Consider the following 21,820-nt stretch of genomic DNA (forward strand, 5'->3'; position numbering starts at 1 on the left):
ATGAGGGACAGGGTTACCTCTCGGGAGGCCTTCTTCACAAAGCGCTCATCAGTCAGCTTGAAGGCTCTACACAGTGCCTCACTGGGGTCCTGGCTGAAGCATTCCTGATGGAATAAATTGACATGCAGGTGGTTGGCAGCATAAATGGCAGCATCCACGCCGCCGTGACCATCAAACACAGCAAAGAAAGCCTGCTCCTCTTGATCCTAGGAGACAAAACGAAGAAAAGAATGGGTTACTTATTGCTTTCATTCATTCAATAGGAATCTGGGGAAAGCAACACCAAAAGGAAACACCATGCTCACCTCCAGTTTTAGTCCACATACAATAGTCTGTCTAAAAATATAAATACATTCAGACCTACAGACATAGCTCTTAAATAGCACTTTCTAAAGACTCCTGGGGGCAATGCTACCATACAGCATAGAAGCTACAGTATAGAAATTATATAGGGGCTGAAACAAATACAGGAAGCATTATTTACTATGATTAAAATATAGTGGTACTCTTTAACATAATTTAAACACCTGTGTATATTTATATTTACATGAGAACTTCACGTATGTACAACAACAACTATTCCTATTTCACACCTCTGTTAAATGTAAATATATGACACCAAAATCATGCATTTGATTTTTATTGTTTGTGCTCAAAGTAAAAAACAAACAAATCTATTAGGTGGGAGAAACTATGGTTGCTTAAATTTCCTCATTTTTCAATAGAATTCCATTGGAGATACAACATTTTGATTTGCCAATATTTGCCACACTGAAAATCATTGTATGAAATCATCTTTTGCCCAAAAACCTTTAAGTAATCCCAGTTTTATTCTAAAGTTAGCAAAGACAGGTATATATCCTAGTCCTGATGAAATAATGGTTGTTTTGTTTAATTCAATTCAATTCAGTTTATTTTGTTTTATTATAATTATTGTTTATAAGAACATTGCTGGTGGAATAAACCACCAGTTTACTCATATAGTGTGAACTATATGAGTTAGCTAATGATAAGACAAACATAAATCAGGCAAGTGAATGCTCTAATTTGCGTGCATAAATTTTACCTGAATGTTGAAGAGTGAGTTGAAGTCTGGGATGATGACATGCTTGTCTTCCATCTTGCGCCTCATGTTCTTGATGGCGTGGATGGATGTTTCATAGTATGGCTGTGGACGGCGGCGGAAGGGCAGCTCCTTCTGCCAGAGGCAGCATGTCTCAAACAGTCTGTTAAACACCAGCCGGGCCATCTTCACTGACTCCATCTCTGGAAAAAATGACAGACACAGAACAGGTTGGCCCCAAATAATTCACAAAGTTGGATTTATTTGTAAAGGAGCACACTAAAAACATGTGTACGCTTGGAGGATCCCTTGTGAATACAGTCTATTACTTAAACTGCACAAGATACTACAGAAACCTCTAAAAGCTGCTGTGAAAAAAAGAAAGGGAATGTTTCATTTAGGGCTGAACAATTTTGCCCCAAATTCTTTTAATTTGTGTGTAGCACAGAGACAGAAATGAAAAAAAAAATCTTCACAGATCTGCCCACCCTGCCTATAGTCGGTGCCTCTCTATACAGTATTCAGTGTGACATGGAGCCTAGGCCGAAATTCAACTGAAGAAACCACCTGCGTCACAGCCAATCAGCTTTCAATGACACCTCCATGAAAGCCAATCGGCATCCAAAGCTCATCTTAAAATGCCTTCGATACGCACCTGTATGCTCCTGTGGGCAGACGGCAGATGAGCTCTGTCTTCATTCAGATGACACCGTTTCAACCCACCTCCAGCCCCGCCTCCACCATCGTAGCTAAAGCTTCATCAGAGCGTCATTCCTCCCGGACTCTTACTGCATTCCCTGTCTCATCTTAACCCGTCCGGCAGAAGACCGCCATGTTGAGCCTGGTTCTGCCAGAGGTTTCTTCCCATTGGGGAGTTTTTCCTCTCCACTGTCGTTCCATGCTTGCTCATCATGGACGGGTTCTTCAACCTGTGTTATCCAACTGGACTTCCATCTCCAGTGGACTACTGTGGCTCCTCTATTTCAAAATGTTCTGGGGATGGTGGAGCTAAACAATGATTAAAGAAGGGCTCTGGCTGATGACCCTGAAACCCTCCGTCAGAGGTGTCTCAGCCAGAAATGCCAAGCAAATAACAATTAGGTACAATTGTCAGGATTCATTCTATATATGTATATAATAGACAGACTCTAAAACAAAACATTTGCTAAAAGAACCATCCACTCACAGCAGTAATTAAGCCAAAACTGTATGACAAATATCTACATTGCATTTTAGATGCGAAACATTCTTTGTCAGTAAACATGACGGTTTATTTGTAGATTTTATCCATTTACAATGCACTGAAATTATTCAACAAATAAATGCTTGTTTCTTTTTATGGTCAAACAGTTGTTTATTGATGCACGATAATTCACAAAAATTATCTCTTATAAGAATAATTGATCGCAAAAACATGTTTTACTAAAATATTAAGTGCAGCCCTAAAGACACATGCTCATAGTTCTCCCTCTATCCCTGCTTTTATTAACTGAACAGTCTCTATTTTACAAACGCAGTCCAATCCTTTGACTGTGCGCACAATCATGGCAGGTAAAGCAGATTCTGATACTGGTGTTGAGCTAAAAATAGCCTCCACATGTCCACGCTATGTGCTATAAATAACATAATATCACACTTCGGGGGGAAAAAAGGCATATCAGCAGTTGTTTAAAATATCCAATTTAAAAACTAAATGTATGAACAATAGTATTGTTTTTTTCTATTTTTTTCCTATAAAGATAAGTAAAAATATTATATCAATTTTCTACTGCAGTAGTATCACCGAGCTCTACTAAAATAATCCTTAACTTGAGTACATTTATTCTGTTTCATATGACTGCTCTGTTAAAGAATATATGTATGTATATAGGGCTGAACGATTTGCCAAAAATCGAAATCGACTTTTCAAATGCAATTTTATTTTGATTTTCTTTTGCGTTAACCCTAAGCTTATAGATGTTTCACTCCAGGCTTTCAGCTTTTAAAAACTTGCTTGCCCAGAGTCCATTGTTAATGGGCTTTACCTTAACCATTGTGTAAAAAAGTGTTAACCGTATTTTCCAGACTTTAAGCCACTACTTTCTTTCCAATGCTTTCAACCATGCAGCTTATAAGAAGGTGCAGCTTTTATGTGGATTTTTCCTGAGTGCCAGAGGGGGAAGTCAAAATTGGAAATTAAAGAATAACGGACCAATTTTCATTTAGTCCGAAATGTCCCGAATTCACACATTTTGATATTTATTTGCAACATTAAAGCTGCCGAACCAATAAAGAGACTGAGCTCAACTCCTGCAGAGCTGAAAGCAAATGGAATTCATTACCCAGCCCTAATATAAAAACAATAACGCTTCAACGATTGGAAACTATTAACCCAGCATGCATTGCACAGGATAAAAATGGGGAGATCTATGGGTAAAAATTAAAATATATCATTTTGGACTAATTCAAAGAGTAAAAAGTTTTTGTGTATTACAGATGGCAAATTTTAAGGTAATAGAAAAATCGCAGGCTATTTAGGCCAACGTGTTTAATTAGTCATGGATCCCTTTAATATTTTTTGTGTTAATAAGAGTCTCTAGAAACTTTTAAGTCTTTATTTTTACCAACTGTTTAAAATGGGAAAAACGAGAAAACATGCTAGTAAAGTAGAACAGATAAGTGTTGATCTTTAGAAGTGATGAAATTAATAAAGAAAAAAAGCTCCCAGACTAGACTTCCCCATAATCTCCAGAGATGTGAATCTAAAAAGTTTAAAACAGTTAAAATCCAAAGACTTTTGTTAAGGAAACATCCAGAAACAGCAATATTGGCCTTTTGGTGTCTCCGTCTCACAGTAATACCTATTTACAAAAGTGGTATTGCATGAATCTAAAGTATCCACATCTCCGGAGGCTTTGAATATTTTGTCAGATTACAAACACAAATGTAGATTTATTTAGATTTTTTAACAATAACAGGCCAAAACAAATAAGCATTCAGGAGTTGCAGATTTGTACTTTTGAAATTATAATTTTCTCTGCACTTTACAATAAGAGGTTATTTTCAATCGGTTTTTCAGATAAAATGCAAAACAAAATTTGATATAATCCTGAGCCAAATAGAAGATTCTTGCTTCCTGTTCATCCATTGTAAAGTTGCAAACCAATGGTGCTCCTGCAGATGATTAACAGTAAAACCCTTAATTTGTTAAAATGAGGGAAACCTTTTACAAATAAAACTCAACATTAGATGTTTTAGAAACTGTCGTTGTTAATCACTGTACAGATATATCTTCATTCTATATAATTATCTATCATACTCTCTGGATTTAGTGATCATAACATCATTAGAGGGATTATAGGAAAATTTGACCCCATGGATGCAGAATGTAACTGAAGAATGTTTGAAAATTTCCGCACTGTCCTGTTACATTATGTTCCAGCTTCCAGCTGGGAATGAGTCTGAGCTTCCTTCCTGCCCTCTAGCGGTCAAATCCCACTTAATGCACTTTGAGATGGAGAAGTGGGACACAGCCCTGGTGGTTTTACGCCTGTGTATGTGTGGGATGAAGTGAGAGGGAGACCTAATTTGTTTGAGAGAGCAGTCTTGTGGGCTCCCTGGGGGAACTCACGTGGTAATGGGTCAGCTCCATCTTCTACAGTCTTGTTGAGGTTGTGGATGGAGAGGTCGGACTGAAGGAGGCTGTCTGCTGTGGCTCTGGCCAAAGCGGCGGCCAGCGAGCAGGGGCAATTGCTGTGGTGGGGAGAGAAGACACAATTATGAATGGATCGGCAGAGAAATCATCTTACAGTAATCCTCTTTGGGGGCCAGCAGGATCATTTAGCTTCTACTCAGTTTATTTGACTGCAGAATATGGGCTCTAAAAAAAAAAATCATTTTTGACTTGATTTTATTAAAACTTCAGTCATCAGCACACACATCTTTGAAAATGGCATCACAAGAGTCAGAGGATGAGAGAGTCATTTCAAGGACTGAAATGAACGCATGCCGTAAGTGACTTCCTTCCACAACTAGGCCATCTCCAAATGAAGGTAACAAAGTTAAGTGTGAATGCTATCCATGACGCTCACAATTAGGTCAAAAATAAACCTTAACTGAGCTCAGCTGCATATCAATAACAGAGATACGTAAAGCTTGCTTTAATATAGTGCAACTTTTACATCACGCAGTCATCATATCTATGCTGGAGAGTAATCTCATAATCTGCAGTAAATCATGTCTGTAAATCTGGCCTTCTTGATGTTGGTACAGAAATAAACAAACCTACATTTGCACCTAATGTCAAGATAATCCACACTGAAAAAATATTAAATTAAAGAGACTGTATAATACAGAGGATTAAAGCCATTCGAATGCCCTCCAGGTTAGATTAAGACTAATGTAGAGACAAATGTTTTAGCCAAATAAACTCGTCCACAGAAATACATAAAATACACCTAAAAGCCAGCGCTATGATTGGATGCCCTCTAGTCTCAGTGCAGGAGGTGGGAAATAAAAGGATCCTAACTAAATGAACATCTCTGTTGGATAATGTCTTCCACCGCATGCATGAAGCTGTTGCTGAATTGGATGGAGAGCTCCTTCAGTGACAGACTGCTGCACCCTAAATGCACCAGGGAGCGTTATGACAGATCCTTCCTCCCAGCAGCTGGAAGACTCTAGAACCATCACTGTTCCCAACAACTTAAATAAGTTTTTACATTCATGCTGATTTTTGCACAGTTTCTGTCTTAGTCGGTTAAATAACATGCTGTTGTCATTTTGCACATCTCTAATGTTGCTATTTTCAGATATCCATTACTGTTAAAATGTCAGTAGCTGTATATTGGTTATTTATTCTCCATGTGCACAGTATTTATATTGTTAAAACATTTTACAGTGCAGTATTTTATTGTTTATCTTTTAACTCTTCAATATGATGTTATTCTTATACAGTTTTCTAAGGTTCACATTTGGGTGACTATTTTTTTCTATAATCTTTTGCTGCTGTAAACACCAGAATTTACCCATTGTGGGACAATTCACAGATAATAATAAATAATAATGAATTTTATTTATCATGCACTTTACATTTGATTTCAAATCTCAAAGCGCTACAAAACAAGTTTAAAAGACAATAACATTAAAAACAGAGTAAAAAGACAGTCATTAAAATCAATACATTAAAAGGCATACGTAGCCTATTAAAAAAAATCTAAAATCAACAATTGTAGGTATTTCTAAAAAGGAAAATTTTCAATCCTTTCTTAAAACAATCCACCGTCTGTGGGGCCCTAAGGTGGTCTGGGAGAGCATTCCACAGACGGGGAGCTGCGGCTTCGAAGGCCCTGTCGCCCATTGTTTTTAGCCGTGTCCTGGGTGGGGCCAGACGGTGCTGTTGGCCTGACCGGGTCCGGGAAGAGGTGTGTGGTGTGAGCAGTTCAGTGAGATACATGGGGGCCGCACCGTGCACACAGTGATGGGTGTGCAGAAGAATCTTGTACTATTTTCTATTCTGTTCTATGCTTATCAGATTCAATATTGTGATAATGTAAAAATGGGAACTCCTGTAACAGCAGCCTTACTGATGGTGTTACACCATCAACCACACTGATGTCTATGACGGTCACCCCTCAGCTCAACACAGAGACAACACCAACATTGATATTAATGAAAAGAAAACCCAATATAACTGATATTGATGAAGAGAAAACAAGAGAAGAAGAAACTATATGAAAAAACAAAATAAAATGTCTCCAGTTCATACTTCAACAGATGTTTTAAAGCAAGGAGTACACATCTGGCGAGTATCTGACTCCAGCCTGTAGGTAAGGCTTTGATGGAAGATTAAAACGTTGTGATAGTGTCATCCACAACCTGACAAGTGAGGTTTCCGGTTTGCAATGAGCAGAAATATTGTCTTAAACAGGAAATCTGCCACCACAAGACTGTCTTGCGTTTGTACTTGTTCATAATAATTTAAGATTTAGCAGCAGGCAAGGAGCAGCAGGCCAGGAGAATTCTGGGAGCCTGCAATGCATTTAATTTTCCCTCTGATAAATGATCTCATGTTGGCTGGGTGCAACATTGTACCTATTAAATACTTTGCATCCAGTGTGAAAGTTTAATCAATAGAAACAAGCCCAGCAGTAAACCTAAACATCTTCTATTAATTCAGGCTTGGTTGCCTCTGCAAAAGGAGCCAGCTAAACAAGATAATTTCAGAGAAATAGTAAAAAAAAAACATACAACAAACTTCAATCCTCCTAAATAATTAGGAGTAGATCTCGGTTTATGTTACATAACATATAAAGACAAGTAGACGGGAGAAATCATAAGAGCTGGTGATCAGCAGAAGAAAAAGGTGAGTTTAAACCAATATTTCATTAACCGATGTGGAGCTGAATGGAGGAGGTGACGAGGTGATTTACAATTAACTTGATACATGGGCATACATCAGAGAGAATGTAGTTAGAGGTATTGCATAGAAATGTTTATGTGTGACTCAGAATCAAGCTATCTAAAGTCAAGTTAAAAATTTACATTTTATCAAAGCTAAACTGAAGAGTAAGTAAGTAAAAATGTATTTGTCTAGCACATTTTAGGGGCAAGGGTATTTGAAGCACAGTCTAGCGGCAATGCTATTTGAAGTGATTTATGTCATAAAGAAACATCAGAAAAAATGCAATAAAATGATTACAAGCATAAATTAGGTAGACAGAAATTATTAAAAAATTTGATATAGTAATAAAAAATTACCAACCACATACATGTAAAAATTATAGAGAGATGGTTTTTCACCTGGCTTTTTTTGCGGGCTACTAATCAGAGGCAGCTATGAAGAGATGGGTTTTCAGCCTTAATTTAAAGAAATTCAGTCTTTTAGCTGTTTTGTAGAGGAATAGTCACTCTACACTGGTAGCTCCCTCTGGTTGCATTCATATTACCATGGCTGATGGATTATCATGCCTGATTTCTGAGTTTAACACTATGTTTTTGTAGCAATGACAAAAAGCACTTTTGTGTACATTTAGCATAGGTTTGGGCAATTAATTGCATTTGCAATATAATCGCAATTTAACAAAATGCAATTTTCTGATCGCAGAGGTACTTCATTTTGGTCACATTACATTTAACAAGGGAAAGACACCTAGTGTCTTAGTGGGGTTGCCTCAACACAAAAAGATAGAGTTGCAGCTAGCACAAAGATCCATGCATGCAAGTAAAAGTAAGTACCTTTTCACAAAAAATGGTTACAGTATAGGCCTTAAAGCAAGTCTGGACAAGCAAGTTTTCAAACTCACGAAAATCTAAATAAAATCACATTTGCTAAATTGGTTAAAAATAACCACATTTCAAATTTTTGGCAAAATCATTCAGCCCTACTTTAGCGTAATAAGATCCTATGACCATAAGGTATGATATTGCACAAGCGCAACATGCAATATCTCAGTGTGCAGCGCAGTGAAATGAGGGATGTGATAGAGCCTTATGTCTTCAGCATCGAAGAAAAGCCAGTCAGCAACACCAGATGGATGATGCAAAAAGAAAGAGGAAGAGTCCTGTATCCAGTGTGGAAAAAGCGCAAAAATAATCACAAGCCAAAAGGGATATAATAAATGTTGGTATTTACTGAAGCGGGATCTAAATCTGCAGAAGAATACAGAGTTTTACTGTTTTTACATCAATAAAAATAATTATTTGATCGAAAGAATGAAAAATATGTTACCCTTTTTTTCCCCTCATTGACATTGTGACACATTGATTAAGTATATTACAGTACTACCTCATTCCACCCAATTTTACAAAAAGCAAAAAAAGACATGTCAGAACAATACATGTTTTCTTAGGTGATGCCCCGGTATTAATTAAAACACAGAGCAGAAGTTGTTTCACTGCACTTGAATTGGCCTTGTGCATGGGTGGAGGACCTGTGCATGGTTTTGGGAAAGTGCATATGTTTAATCCTGCCATAGGAAAACACAAATACTGCTCTGCTAGGGATTTATTAAATGAAACAAAGAATGCTAAAACAACTAATGTATTTCTTTTATTTGTCTTCACCTCTACAACAAATTCTAACTTTAATTCTTACATCTTTTCCATGGAAACTACAGTAGCTACAAACCTCCTTGGTGAAGATCATCTGAGGGAATTAATTAAATGTATCTAAAAGTGACTTAGTTATTTCCTAGGCAACACTGGACAGAATATATCCAGATTATTCATGATGCACTTTCTGAACCTTTTTTTTTTTCACTCATAAACCTCAATAACGTTTTAACATCAAAATTGTATCCATTATCACGGCTCACTGTACCTTTTACTTTAGCAAAAAATACAGATTTTTCATTTGAAGACTGATCATATCTACTTGTAAAATTGTTCAAATGCTGTTTGAACACATTAGACATATATTCTCAACTTTTATGGTCAGTTGGAGTCGGTGACAACAAAAATAGCAAATCCATGGTTTGATCATCAATAGTAAGGCTGAAACAATTAATCGGATTAATCATGATTAATCAATCATTGAAGAAATCGTCATCTAATTTAGTAATGGATTAATGGTTAATTTGGTTAATTTTACATGCCTGTAGCTGACAGAAAACCCCATACAGCAGTAATTATACCAAGATTGAAAAAATATATTAACATTATAGCTAAAATATTTTTCTTCCAGTGTGTCCTCTCTGCAAATATAAACACCACCTGAAAATAAACCATTTAATAAATGGGGATTGAAGAGGACTTAGATTACTTTGAAGGTGGCGTGGTTGTAAATAGGCTGCTTGGAATAGTTCAGAGACTATTGATCCAAAATGCACAACCAGCTCTTAGGTTTACAGATATTAATTGCTGAATTTAGACTTAAGAAAACAACAAGGTACAGGTTTTAGAGGAAGAAGAGGCAACAATAGCTAAAAACTTCATTACCGTACTTGTTAGATATAATACAACAGCAGAAAACCAAACAGAATTTTGGCAGCTAAGAAATTTAAATTAAGGCGGCAAAATTGTATAGACTTGCCTAAACTCGATCTCCACAGACAGAAAAACATTAAGGGGTCAAGGCAGCATTTTATAACCGTAAATCAATAACTTATAAAGCTTGATAAAAAAAATAAAGATGAAAAATACTGAGGGTTGTTTTGTTTTTTTTTTGAGAACTATGATGCCTGTACTTTCTGAGCAAAGCCTGAGCTTGTCCACAGTGTTGCCCAAACACCTGTGGGTGTGTTTCTAACACCTCCAGGCGTCATCATTAAATTCTTAGAAAAGCCAAACTCTAGCAGAAAAAACACAAATAGTTCCCAAAAATAACTTGTATTAGTATTCGATTTGCATTAAAAGACACCACGCTTTTGTTTATATATTGACATTTTAAAACAAACACATTCACCACCTACGATCAATTAGGACACACTGGAGAGCCTGTTTTTCTCTAAAGGATATGGGTGCATGAATATTTAACATTTACAGAGAGTCAACAATGCAAGCGTTATGAAATGTATTTAAAATGTAATAGAAATTGCAGGATCTGGTGAGGAATAAATCAGGATAACCCTCCTATTTAATTCCTATTAAAATGGCTGCAATAACACAGAGGTACATCACTGTTTTGAAGGAGGTTTGCTCTGTTTAACCCTCAGATATTTAGCCTGGCGAGCATCCCACTGAGGTAAAAGAGAATATCATGGTTGGAATGAATGAGATGCCTGATGCCTTCAGAGAAGCTTTAAGCAATGAGTCTTGTAATATATTTAGATGGGTCTCTGAACTGTTTGAAACCAGACACAGCACTCCAGAAAATACACAGACCCTAAAAATTACCAAGCAATTTCTCTCCTAAAGCTGACAACAAGATGCTCAAAGAAGTCTCCAATATTGTAAAATGTGGTAAGACCAAAAGCAGACTATATTTAGATTGTCTACTTAGTGTATACAAGTGTCTGCCTGTGCATCAGAGACTGCGGAAGTTTACTGAGAGGTGCTGAAGCAGAAAAACTTTCATCTATAGGATAAAATATTATTGCCTGACTTAAATTTGCCAGAGAGAAGGTAGACAAATAACAGGATTTCTGGAATAATGCTCTTTGGACTAAGGGGTCTACATTTGAATTGAAAACAGAATTCCAGGAAAATAACCTTATATTAAGACCATATTAGGACCAAATCTAATCTCTAATCTAAGATTTTTTTCCTCCCAAATCTGATTAATCACTTTTTGAACAAATTTTACTCTGAGCCATTGAAGGAACAGGAATGGATTGGTGAAAATTTATCGAGATTTTTTCAAAAATGAAATCTTCACAAACAAAAAAATGCGATTAATAAATTTTGTTGATTAATTGCCAAGCCCTAATTAAGAGAGAAACAGTGCTCCCTGAAAACCTCACGGTGTAAGAGCTGGAAAACTGTCCTGAGGCCGATATTAGAGACCAGTAGATGGATACAACAAGCATCACGCTGATGACTCAAAGGTGTCCAACATTTTTATTCAAATTTAAAAAAATTCTCACGCCTTTTGTTTAATGAATAAAACAATGTTTATTTTTTTTCTGCAAATAATCAAATCACCTATTTTCACTGAATATCTAATGTGTGTATACTGACTACAGTCACAAGAACACCATGATCCTGTCAGACTGCTGGTTTGCTGCCGATTATACAACAGAATAAGATTTTTACATCAGTTTAGACTATGTCACTTTATTTTAAGCTGCTTCAAAATGGTTCATTGCAGTCATTAAAAACTTGGCACCTCTGAAAGGCTGCTGCAGACGTTCAATTAATCTTCAACTTCTCTTCGGTTATGATTATGCAACAGCTGCCATCACCACTTAAAATCTCAGCTCAAGCAAAAGTCACCCTGTTCTTTCTCTGACTCATTTAAAGACATTTTTTTTCTCTAATGAGCGACATCTGTTATCGAAGAAGGTTAATTGTAAAGTATACAGTAAGAAAAATGATGCATTTAGCTGGAAAGTTAAAGCAAAGCGGCACAAATGGATGGATTTCAACTTCATCTCCTTCCATAGAAACTGGTTCTGTCAGGTCCTTGAATTTATTCTCAAACTGGGTCAAGGGCTAGAAGCATGAGGAGCGGAGTAGTTACAGCATGCCCCCATAAAGCAGTAACCATAGCGATCTCCTGAGAAAAGTTCTGCTCGAAACGATGTGGCCCCTACGTCAGAGAAATATCATCCTCTGTTTCTATAAGCAAACATTACAGGAAACGTCGGTCAGACGAGCCGGAACATCTGAGAAAGATCTGGGGTCATGATGTCTGCCTCTGACACTCTTTATTCAGGACTGGGGAGCTGTTTTATCCAAACTAAACTGAGTTAGATGGAACATGGAGTTTCTAACTCCACAACATTAAACATTATTAAATTTAGTCACCGTCTTCTCATTATTATTGGATTCACATTAGCAGGACTATGTAGTGTTAAAACTGTGTCCAGTGAACCGTCTGTTTTGGCCTCATCTGGGATACAGATGGTCTCCAATGTTTCTTCTGGATATTTCTCTCCCATTATGACCCTCTTGGCTGTGTATGGTGGCATGATAAACTTGTTTTAAATTACCAAGTTATTACCCCAAACATGAGATGTCTTAACTGCTATTTTTTTTAAACTGAAGGTTCAATTTATAAGCTGCAGCAATAAACTGTAATATTGATGTCACTGTATACACCTCAAACAAGATTTATGCATGTTCTCTAAATTAAATTGTAAGCTTTATAAGATTTGTCAGAACCGCTGTGATTTAGTTCTCATATTTAAATAATTGAATAACTTAATTGAGAAAATCTAATCATTTATAAATTGTTTTTGTTTTCTTAGCTGTGGCATGTGACTCAAATCTTATTACACAGGTAGAGCGCCTTCATACAAAGTACGCTGCACAGCTATTATCATTTACTAGTTCTAAAAAAATCTACTGAATGCATCGTTTTCAGGCCAAACCTTGTTCAATATTGAGTTTTGTTTTACACAAAGGTAGCTGATGGGGATCAATGACAATACTTTAATTAAAACACTCTAAAGAATTTAGAATAGGTCAGTTTGGCTTTAAATGTATCCACAGGGGCTTTTCAGTCCCCATTATGGGGAGTGGTGGCCTAGTGGTTAGAGCATTGCGCTTGGGTCCTAGAGGTTCTGAGTTCATATCCCACTAATTCGAACAGACTGCCACTCTGACTCCCTGAGCAAGACCCTTAACCCAATGATTGCTCCCCGGGCGCTGCAAAGTGGCAGCACACTGCTGCCCAAGGGAATGGGTTAAATGCTGAGGGTGAATTTCACCACTGTGGGACAATAAAGGGATTTACATACATTTTACATTAAGGACCTTGGGAGTTGTATCAAAGCATGAAAATAACCAAACAGCCAACTTGAATTACAATATATGAAAAGGACGAATGTCACCAAACCTTCTCTCTCATAAAACAAAAATAAAGAAATAATAGAGAAGGAGAAAAGAAGGAACACCTAGTCCAAAGGTCATATAAGACCTAGTTTATAAGATCTGAATATTTCAAAAGCCTGGAATGGAATTTATTACAAGTATAACCATTTAAACATTTGGAGCCAGGCTCTGCAGGGTGTGTTTAAGAAATACAGAATGCTAGTTAATGTGTCTGACACCATATGTATGATATTTAAAGCTGAGTAGTCCCATATAATCACATTTTTATTACATAAAATTGTATTCTGACTGTTAGATAACCTTGAACTAAAACCCAAAGCAACTGTGCTAAACAAACATAAATGGGAAATGATCTAATCACATTCATGTAACAGCATAGAGGTGAGTACTATTAATGTTTATGGTTAAATAATTAAATACCATAGATTGGGATAATATGTATTACTACAGTATTTATGAAAAAGTGTGGGGGGGTTTGATGAACAAAGGGGTGGAGTCCCTTGGACAGCCACTATTTAGGATTCCTCATCATTAGCATCTTCACCTCCATGTTTCCATTCATAGAAACTAGTCATCCCCCAACACACACACACACACACATAGGAATACACACACACCTCCCTCCACAACTGGCAGCGCTGGTGGGGGTGGATGCTGTGCCGATGGGCTCTGATTGGCCACCGGCCGCCAAGGAGATGGCGCAACACACCAATGACAACTTCCCCTGGCTTGTGCATCACAGTGAGGTCATGTGGAGCGGAGGAGGATTAAAGGGGAGCTTAATCTCCGTTCACACCATTACACTGCAGCAGCAGCACGACCGACTGCTGCACAGGACAGGCATCGGTCTGACTGGTTCATCTGGAAAGAAACCAAAGCATTCATTCCTACATTCTTCACTCCATAGCTCTGGTATTTTAAGTGAAAATCTCTGTAAACTTCAAAATGATCATAAATAAAAACATATCAGTTTGGTTTGTGGAAGAAACCTACTCCTCAGGGTTTAACAGTCAGTATTGCTTCATATATTCATCAACAAAAGGAGTGTTGAGAATGTGTGTGTCACTATGTCCTCTGAGCAGAAAGCTTCCAGGATAAATGTTTGTTTTTAAAATAAACAGAAGCTGAAGAAATATTCTTTTTTGCTATTCTCCTCAGACATCCATATAAAACTAAAAAAAGGCTTTGACAGAAGACATGCCTTTTGTAGAAACTGTTATAAGAGCCATTTTCCCATTTTCCCTAAGTATATTTAACCATTTTTTAATCAAACCAATAAAACTACATTTAGGAATATTAAGAAAATTTCTGTTTCCACTTCCTTTTATTTGAATGTGTTGGTATCTAGCCTTGCAAAATTATTGGTAATACCACTTGAACCTTTATACTTATTTTATTTTATGTACAGACCAACACATAGCGTTGCATGATGAAGCCATAAGAAATTAAGTTAGCTGTTTGCTAATGGTTTGTTCAATTTGTCATCAGAACTCGTACTTTCTGACCCCCAGGAAGGACATTTCAAAACTGAATTTCGAATGGGGTAAGAAAACCATACCCTACATTACCTTTATGTCATTATTGATGGTTGCTTCTGCATCAACAGAAGTAAAATTTTCATATTTTGACTGTTTTTGGCTTTCTTTACTTGACATTTAATCAGTCTTACACATACTGCATTTCAGTGATTAGAGGATGTTTTAACACTGTTTGAACATACAAAAACACCACAGTGCCTTTTCACTTGTACAAATGTCTCAGTCAAAGTTCTGATCTAAATACAAGTGAGAAGTTATGGCAATACTTGATAGTTGATGGCTAAAGATGCTCTTTATCATATTTGACTGAGTATGAGCTATTTTAGAAAGAAGAGAAGACTGTATTTAAATGTACGGCACTTTAATTGATCATTTTGACAGATAATGAGTTGCTTCAAAGCAAATAGATTTAAATGCATATACTTGACAGAAAGCAAATTATGTTTTTAATTAGGATTAATGCAAAAAATAATTCCTTACATTTTCAGCACACAATGCCCTACTCTCTGACCAGCATGGGCATCCAAACGGGTCTATAGAAGCACTACATTTTTTTTTTTTCACCTTTTTTATTGTCATTACACTGTGGCAAGTACAGAGCAACATAATGAACTCCCTGCATTTAACCCATCCCCTTGTGGAACAGTGGGCTGCCATTATGCGGGGTCCGGGGAGCAGTCTGCGGTTAAGGGTGTTGCTCAGGGGACCCAGAGTGGCAGCCCATGGGATTGTGTGGGACTTGAACTCAGAACCTCTGGATTCCAAGCACTATGCTCTAACCACTTGGTCAGCACTCCCACAAAAAACAAACAGGGAAGAGCATGTACGGTGTCCACCACTAACAAAAATGAAGCAGTCGAGATTCCAACATTTGGGGAATTCACAAAGTCAGAACAGCCGGGGTGCAATGACCGAGCCTCACTCTGGTTAAACCTTCTTCATGATCAAGGTACCTCCCCTGCCAGGTAAGTATAGTTAAGCACGTGTGTAAGGAAGCTCACATCCTTTACTCTCCCAGTGCATCAGTGAGGTTTTGTCACACATGTACCTGTCGCCTAGTCACGTAATGTTCCCTCTGTTGCTTGGTCACTGTCAAAGTTTTGCAAATCCTTTAATTTGCCCAATTGTTGTAACATTTGGAAATACTATTGCACAGTGCTATTGACTAGAGGAAGACACCACAGATATGGAGGAAAATTGACTAATACTAATGTCTAAGTCTTTGAGCACAAGCCTCTTGGCTGCTAGAAGTCCTGGAAGTTGGCGAAAATGTGATGGAATGGGTAAGTTGGAGGTGATTACAGCCTTCTCTCATGGACCTCTCCACAGTCTTCCGTCGCTTTTCTTCCCTCATGTGGTCTCTGTGGCGGCTGTGTTAAGCTACAGTCACGCAGGGAGCTCTGACAGGCTGCTCGTAGCGATAATACTGTAGCTCTGGGTGTATGTGTTAGCAGATGACTCATGCGTGCAGATTTTTTCTTTTCTTTTTTTGCCTCCCTTCATTGCTTTCTACAAGCTTTCTCTCTTCTACAGAATTAGCCCCGGAGTGGAGCAGCAAGGTTGTTTCCATCGCAACGCAGAGGCAAGTGACTGACAGTCAACAGTGTCAGTCTTCCTGCTGCCAGAGCCACAGAAAAAGCTCCCACTTCATTATTCTAAATATTGACCCTTTTCTGTGCCAAGTGGAGGTGAGAGTGTAGATCCACAGGAACTCACCCGGCTCTGTCGACATGTTCTGTTTGGGCGCTGTTCCCTGATAGCAGGCATTCCTTGTATCCAAGCTACAAGACACCGGAGCTTTTTTCAAGCATCAATGAGAAGAGCTTTGGGCTATTACCAGCCTCACTTTGGCTTTTTTCTCATTTGTATTTCCAAATGAAATGTTGAATTAGTGTGTTCAACTATGTTATGTGAGCACGGTATTCTCAAGAGGGCATGAGAGGATTGTGTAACAGACAGTGTGCCAGAAAAACCTGAAATTGTGGTATTTTACGGATCCATCTCTCTTCAAAATGGTTTTTAAATGACTTTGATGAATTAATTTGTCTCCTCGGTTCACACACACCATGTGGCGCTTTGGTCTGTTACAAGCCTTTCTGGCATTTTAATGGTGAGCAGCAGGAATCCACTGATGCTGCCTCTACAAGGCCGGAAATCAACAAATAGCCCCAAACAACATCCACTTCAAGTAGCCAAGGGTAAAACACTCTGTTTTTTCCTTTTTTTCATTCAGACTAAGGCATTTAAACATAATTCTTCAGAAGGAGGGCTTGAAGAGTATATTATAACATCTTGTTATAACAATGCAGAGCCATATCTATATATGTTAAAGAGTTTAAAAAAGATTGGTCTTTAAAAGCTTTACTTTGTTTGTAAAAGATGAAGTAGGTGCATCCCTCTACTTTTAACAATAATCCATAATCTCTGTATACGAATATACAGGATATATGGTGCTGGTCTTTAAGGTCTCTGAATAGGGTGTGTAACATTGGTTGGGCTGAAAATGGCATATTTGCTGTTCTATGAGCCTTAATGCAAGCCTGGTTAAAAGCCCCAGAATGAAACGACAGGTCTTATTCCTTCTTACTACCGTATTCTATTTAGATGAGCTGTGCCCTGATTGGTTGCTTCATAACGTGCAAAGCTGCTGAGCAGAGACACATCATAGCAACAAGCACTCACTCACTAAAACATCAAATTGTTGATATGGTAGGGTGACCGGACGTCCCCTTTTTCCCGGACATGCCCTACTTTTCATACCTAAAAAAGTGTCCAGGGGGAATTTCAAAATTGTCCGGGATTTTTGTCAACTACAGTGCAGCAGAACTGAACCGTGAGCTCCGGGGCTGGTCCGGTGCAGGGAACCAGCGGGGGAAGGAGAGACCAAACCCGACCCGGTGAGGGTAGCCTGGACAACAGCGACCGGAAGCACGGGGAGAAGCGCTGTAAGGCAGGCGGGGGGAAGCATATCGTCACCAGTCAGCAACCCAGCAGCCCGGAACCCCTGTAGTGTCCTACTTTTCAGAAACCAAAATCTGGTCACCATAGATATGAGATGATTGCTATCAACAGCTTAGCGACAGAATCGTACTAACAGCTTGCGGTTGTGATGGCCTTATGGTCGGAACAGCCCCTCCTTTCAGTATAAGATGTTTAGAAAATCCTGCTTTGAACTGTCCAAGATTTTGAAAGCTGTCTCCGGTAAAATGCTTAGAGTAAATGAACAGCTGAGCATCAAACTTTAAATAATCTATGCATGTCGAGTCTTCGGATCCCTTGGAAGACTGTAAATATTTTCCCCTTTCTCTATATAGCCCGGAACACTGCATTTACGCCCGTGGTTCTGGCTCATTTTCAATAGAGAAACTGCCTGCTTTGTAATTCTTGTAGAATTAAACCCAACTGTAGGCTAAACGGTTAAACTGGCATCTTCTTGGGCCAGTGAACCAGTTGGCTGGCCTGTATGTCAATTTCAAGGTGTGACAAAAGTACAGGCCAGAACCAAATAAGGCAACATCCCCGAATTTACGTCAATTCAGTACTTCATTAGAATTCGCCCGTTTTATGGTGGAAGTTTAGAATTGTGAGATTTGCAGAGAAAGGAGGTGTCGATGGGGTTTGAACTTCTCTCTACCTCGATTTCACCCACTGAACTATTGTTATTCATCTATGAAAAGGTAAACTCAGTTTTGCATTCTATGACCCCTTTAAGCACTTGGCTCTGCAGTGGCTCTGCAGAGTCTCTGCAAAGCGGAAATGACATTGATGAATTTTGTTATATTTCCTAGTAAACTAATCTATGCAGACACTGTGCGCATCACACATGCAGCAGAGTAGGTAATATGAATGGTGTTTTTCTTCGATTTAGGTTTTCCTTTCCTGTTTCTGCTTACAGAATGAACTAACAAATAAATTATCTCTCAATGTCTTCTTTTGCTTGCAGCTAAAGTCAGAGCAATTTAAGCTGTTTATCTTTTTTTAAGGAAAACAATCAGTCTATATTTCATTTGTAGAGGTGACTGGAGTTTAGTCTACATCAAATTGAGCAGACAGCTCCTTTACTGTTACAGCATACAATAAAATGACCCTGAAAGGGCATGCCATCAACCTAAGGAAGCATTGGGCTAAATTAACGCATAATCAGGAAAAATGGACATCTACCTTTAAAATGTTGTGATATAGAAAAACATTTTTCAAAATGTCAAAATTTTGGTATTCTATTCAATGCAACGACAGATAATTATAGCATTTTTTTTACAGATATACAATATTCAAACAAATATGGTAATAGGACTTTTTGTGTCCTATGTGATTGGTCGATTATCAAGGGGGCGGGATTGTTGTGGCGGAAGGTTTACAAGCATGTTTTATTGTGGCCAGTTTATCGGAAACATCTTGCTAGCCAGTTAGCAACTTAGTGCTAGTAGGTTCACAATGGGAAATTACATTGGGACGAAGTAGCACTAAATTGGTGACTTCGAAACCAAACTGTCAAGGAACGCTATGGACAGCAGAAACATGCAAGAGGAGGAGAGTTTTGTGTCGGAGGTCATGGATGAGTCTCCTCCGTCATACATTTTTTATTTAGAGGAGGAAAGCGGGGACAAAGTTGTTGTGGAAGAGGACGCCAGGGCGGCAGAAGCTTGGTTTGGTGTATAAGGCTTACAGCCGTACATGTTTGAGCCCTTGCCTCGCAACGCTGCCAGTTCTGTTAGCTCTACGCCTGCGGAAGACACAGACGTTCATCTCTTTGAACGATGGGACGCAACTCAATGGTAAAATAAACGATTCTTATTTCAACCGTTACGTATATTGAATCAAGATGCTATGACCGCAAAAATTAGATTGACAGATGACCGTTGATATATGATTGGCCGAATTTATGTGTACAAGCTGACATATAACTAACTGGCCTGCATAAAATAAAATAAAAAAACACAGATTATAAGACAGGTTTTTTTTCAATAGAAATGTTCTAAATTTTGGGACAATGTAGTCTGATAAAGAGTACATTTATATACATGTTTAAGCCAGTCAGAATATGACTTCCCTACGACTTTAAAGTTCAAGTTGTAAAATCGTTAAATTTTAAGGAGGTGAGGAAATAAACAATAGGTGAGAGGTTTCCAGAAACAGCACTTTAAGAGCCTTTACCTGACATCAATCCATTTGGAAAGCCAGTTCTAGGGCTCTCCACTTTCCCTACATAATATTACCTGTTGTGCAAAAACAAAAAGATGGCGACCATGGGAGACGCTGCGAGCCAGAATGAAGACTGAAGACCATGAGGACCATTATGAAAAACATAATGGGGTGTCTTATATTAGTCTCTAGACAGTTACCCAGGGAAAATTTGTTTTTGATTGATAGGAGAAGTGACCATTTTTCGATGCGTGTGACTGTGTAATGTTACATTTGACAGTGGTAGTAGGATGAAACTTTTATTTCTACTCTCTTAAAAAAAAGAGAAATAAGAGCAAATGAGAGCATCCAATAATAAGTAAGGGACATCTCTTGTCTCAAGTCCACATCAAGCCACAAGTATGCAGCATTTAACTCAACATCAACTCGCAAGCCCTAAAATTATCAAATCAAGTCTTAATCCTTAATCCTGATTTGAGTAAAGAAAAGGTCCACACTTCTGGTTAATAGTAATAAAAAAAAGATTTGATAGTACAAAAAAAAAAAAAAGATCAAAGTTAGGAAAGCAAGTTGTGTAATTTAAAAACTCCTGCCATTTTGTGTTTTAATTCCAGATGTACTAGAAATAATGTATTTTTATTACAAAATATAGTAACCCTTTAAGAAGCCAGTAAGTCATTATTTGTGAAATATTATTTTCATATAAACAAGAAGTTCATACATCTATAACTCCATTGTGTTTAATATGAATCCATGGGTTTTTATTAGCCTTTTCTCTAGATAACATCTAAATGTTACTCTTACCTAGGTGCAAGAAAAGCAAATATTATACTTCTTACAGCAAGTTGGAAGAAAAATGCTCTTCTGGCAGTTGGTCTCTTGATTAAATTCAAACTGATGGAGGGCAATTAAACACTACATAGATGTGATGAAAACTGAAAGAATGTGAAACTTTAATTTTGTGACGGTGCGTAAATCATCTTTAGAGAATAAAACACCACCTTGCTTTCTCAGTCAATTATTAGAGGTAGCTTGGGCTCGCATCTGGTCATGTAAAGGAGGCATGACCTTGATATACAGAAACACTATTATATACTGGATGTCATTGGGATTTCTTCCAGTTTTGATATTTTCTGTTAAATGTTGATCCAATAAATCATAATATATCAAATGTATGTAATATACATGTATACACTGATAGACAAATCGCTGGGTAACATATTCTTAAGTGTATTTCCCTGTAGCCCATCAGAATGGGGAAGATTATGTTGAACGCACATCTTCAGACTACAAGACTTGATGAGCCAAAGATGCATGATAGGAGTTGGCAGCGACCACAGATGGCAAGGTTTTGTATTAAATAATAAACTTCTATACTGCGATGGATGACACCTACCCCACATTGCAGAACGGTTTTAATTTGGCCACATGAGAGGTTTTTCTAGCCTGTTTAAGTCGATACCACATATTCTAAATCAGAATTAAGTCCAGACTTTGAGTAATCCAATCCAAAAACTAAATCCAGCGGAGCTGCATGCTGCATTTGTGTTTTGGATCATTCTCCTTATGCGTTTCCTAATTTTGGTTGCACTAAAGGTCATAAACTGTTGGTTGGACATGTCCTTTAATGTTTTTTTCTTCAATAGAGTAGAAATAACAGTTA

At 37.8% G+C, this 21,820-nt stretch overlaps 1 protein-coding gene across 1 annotated transcript in view; it reads right to left on the reverse strand.

Annotated features, from left to right (window-relative positions):
* The window catches only part of ppm1e (protein phosphatase, Mg2+/Mn2+ dependent 1E), a 64,803-nt gene that overhangs the window by 13,725 nt on the left and 29,258 nt on the right, over nt 1-21,820 (reverse strand). Inside the window, exons 3-5 of the mRNA XM_015396075.1 lie at nt 4,674-4,795; nt 1,067-1,266; nt 18-206 (exon numbers count right to left, since the gene is read on the reverse strand). Coding sequence (XP_015251561.1) covers nt 18-206; nt 1,067-1,266; nt 4,674-4,795 — 511 coding nt within the window. The remainder of the gene's footprint in view (nt 1-17; nt 207-1,066; nt 1,267-4,673; nt 4,796-21,820) is intronic.

This window comes from Cyprinodon variegatus, unplaced genomic scaffold, assembly GCF_000732505.1.
Source record: "Cyprinodon variegatus isolate N-32 unplaced genomic scaffold, C_variegatus-1.0 Scaffold774, whole genome shotgun sequence".
NCBI lineage: Eukaryota > Metazoa > Chordata > Actinopteri > Cyprinodontiformes > Cyprinodontidae > Cyprinodon > Cyprinodon variegatus.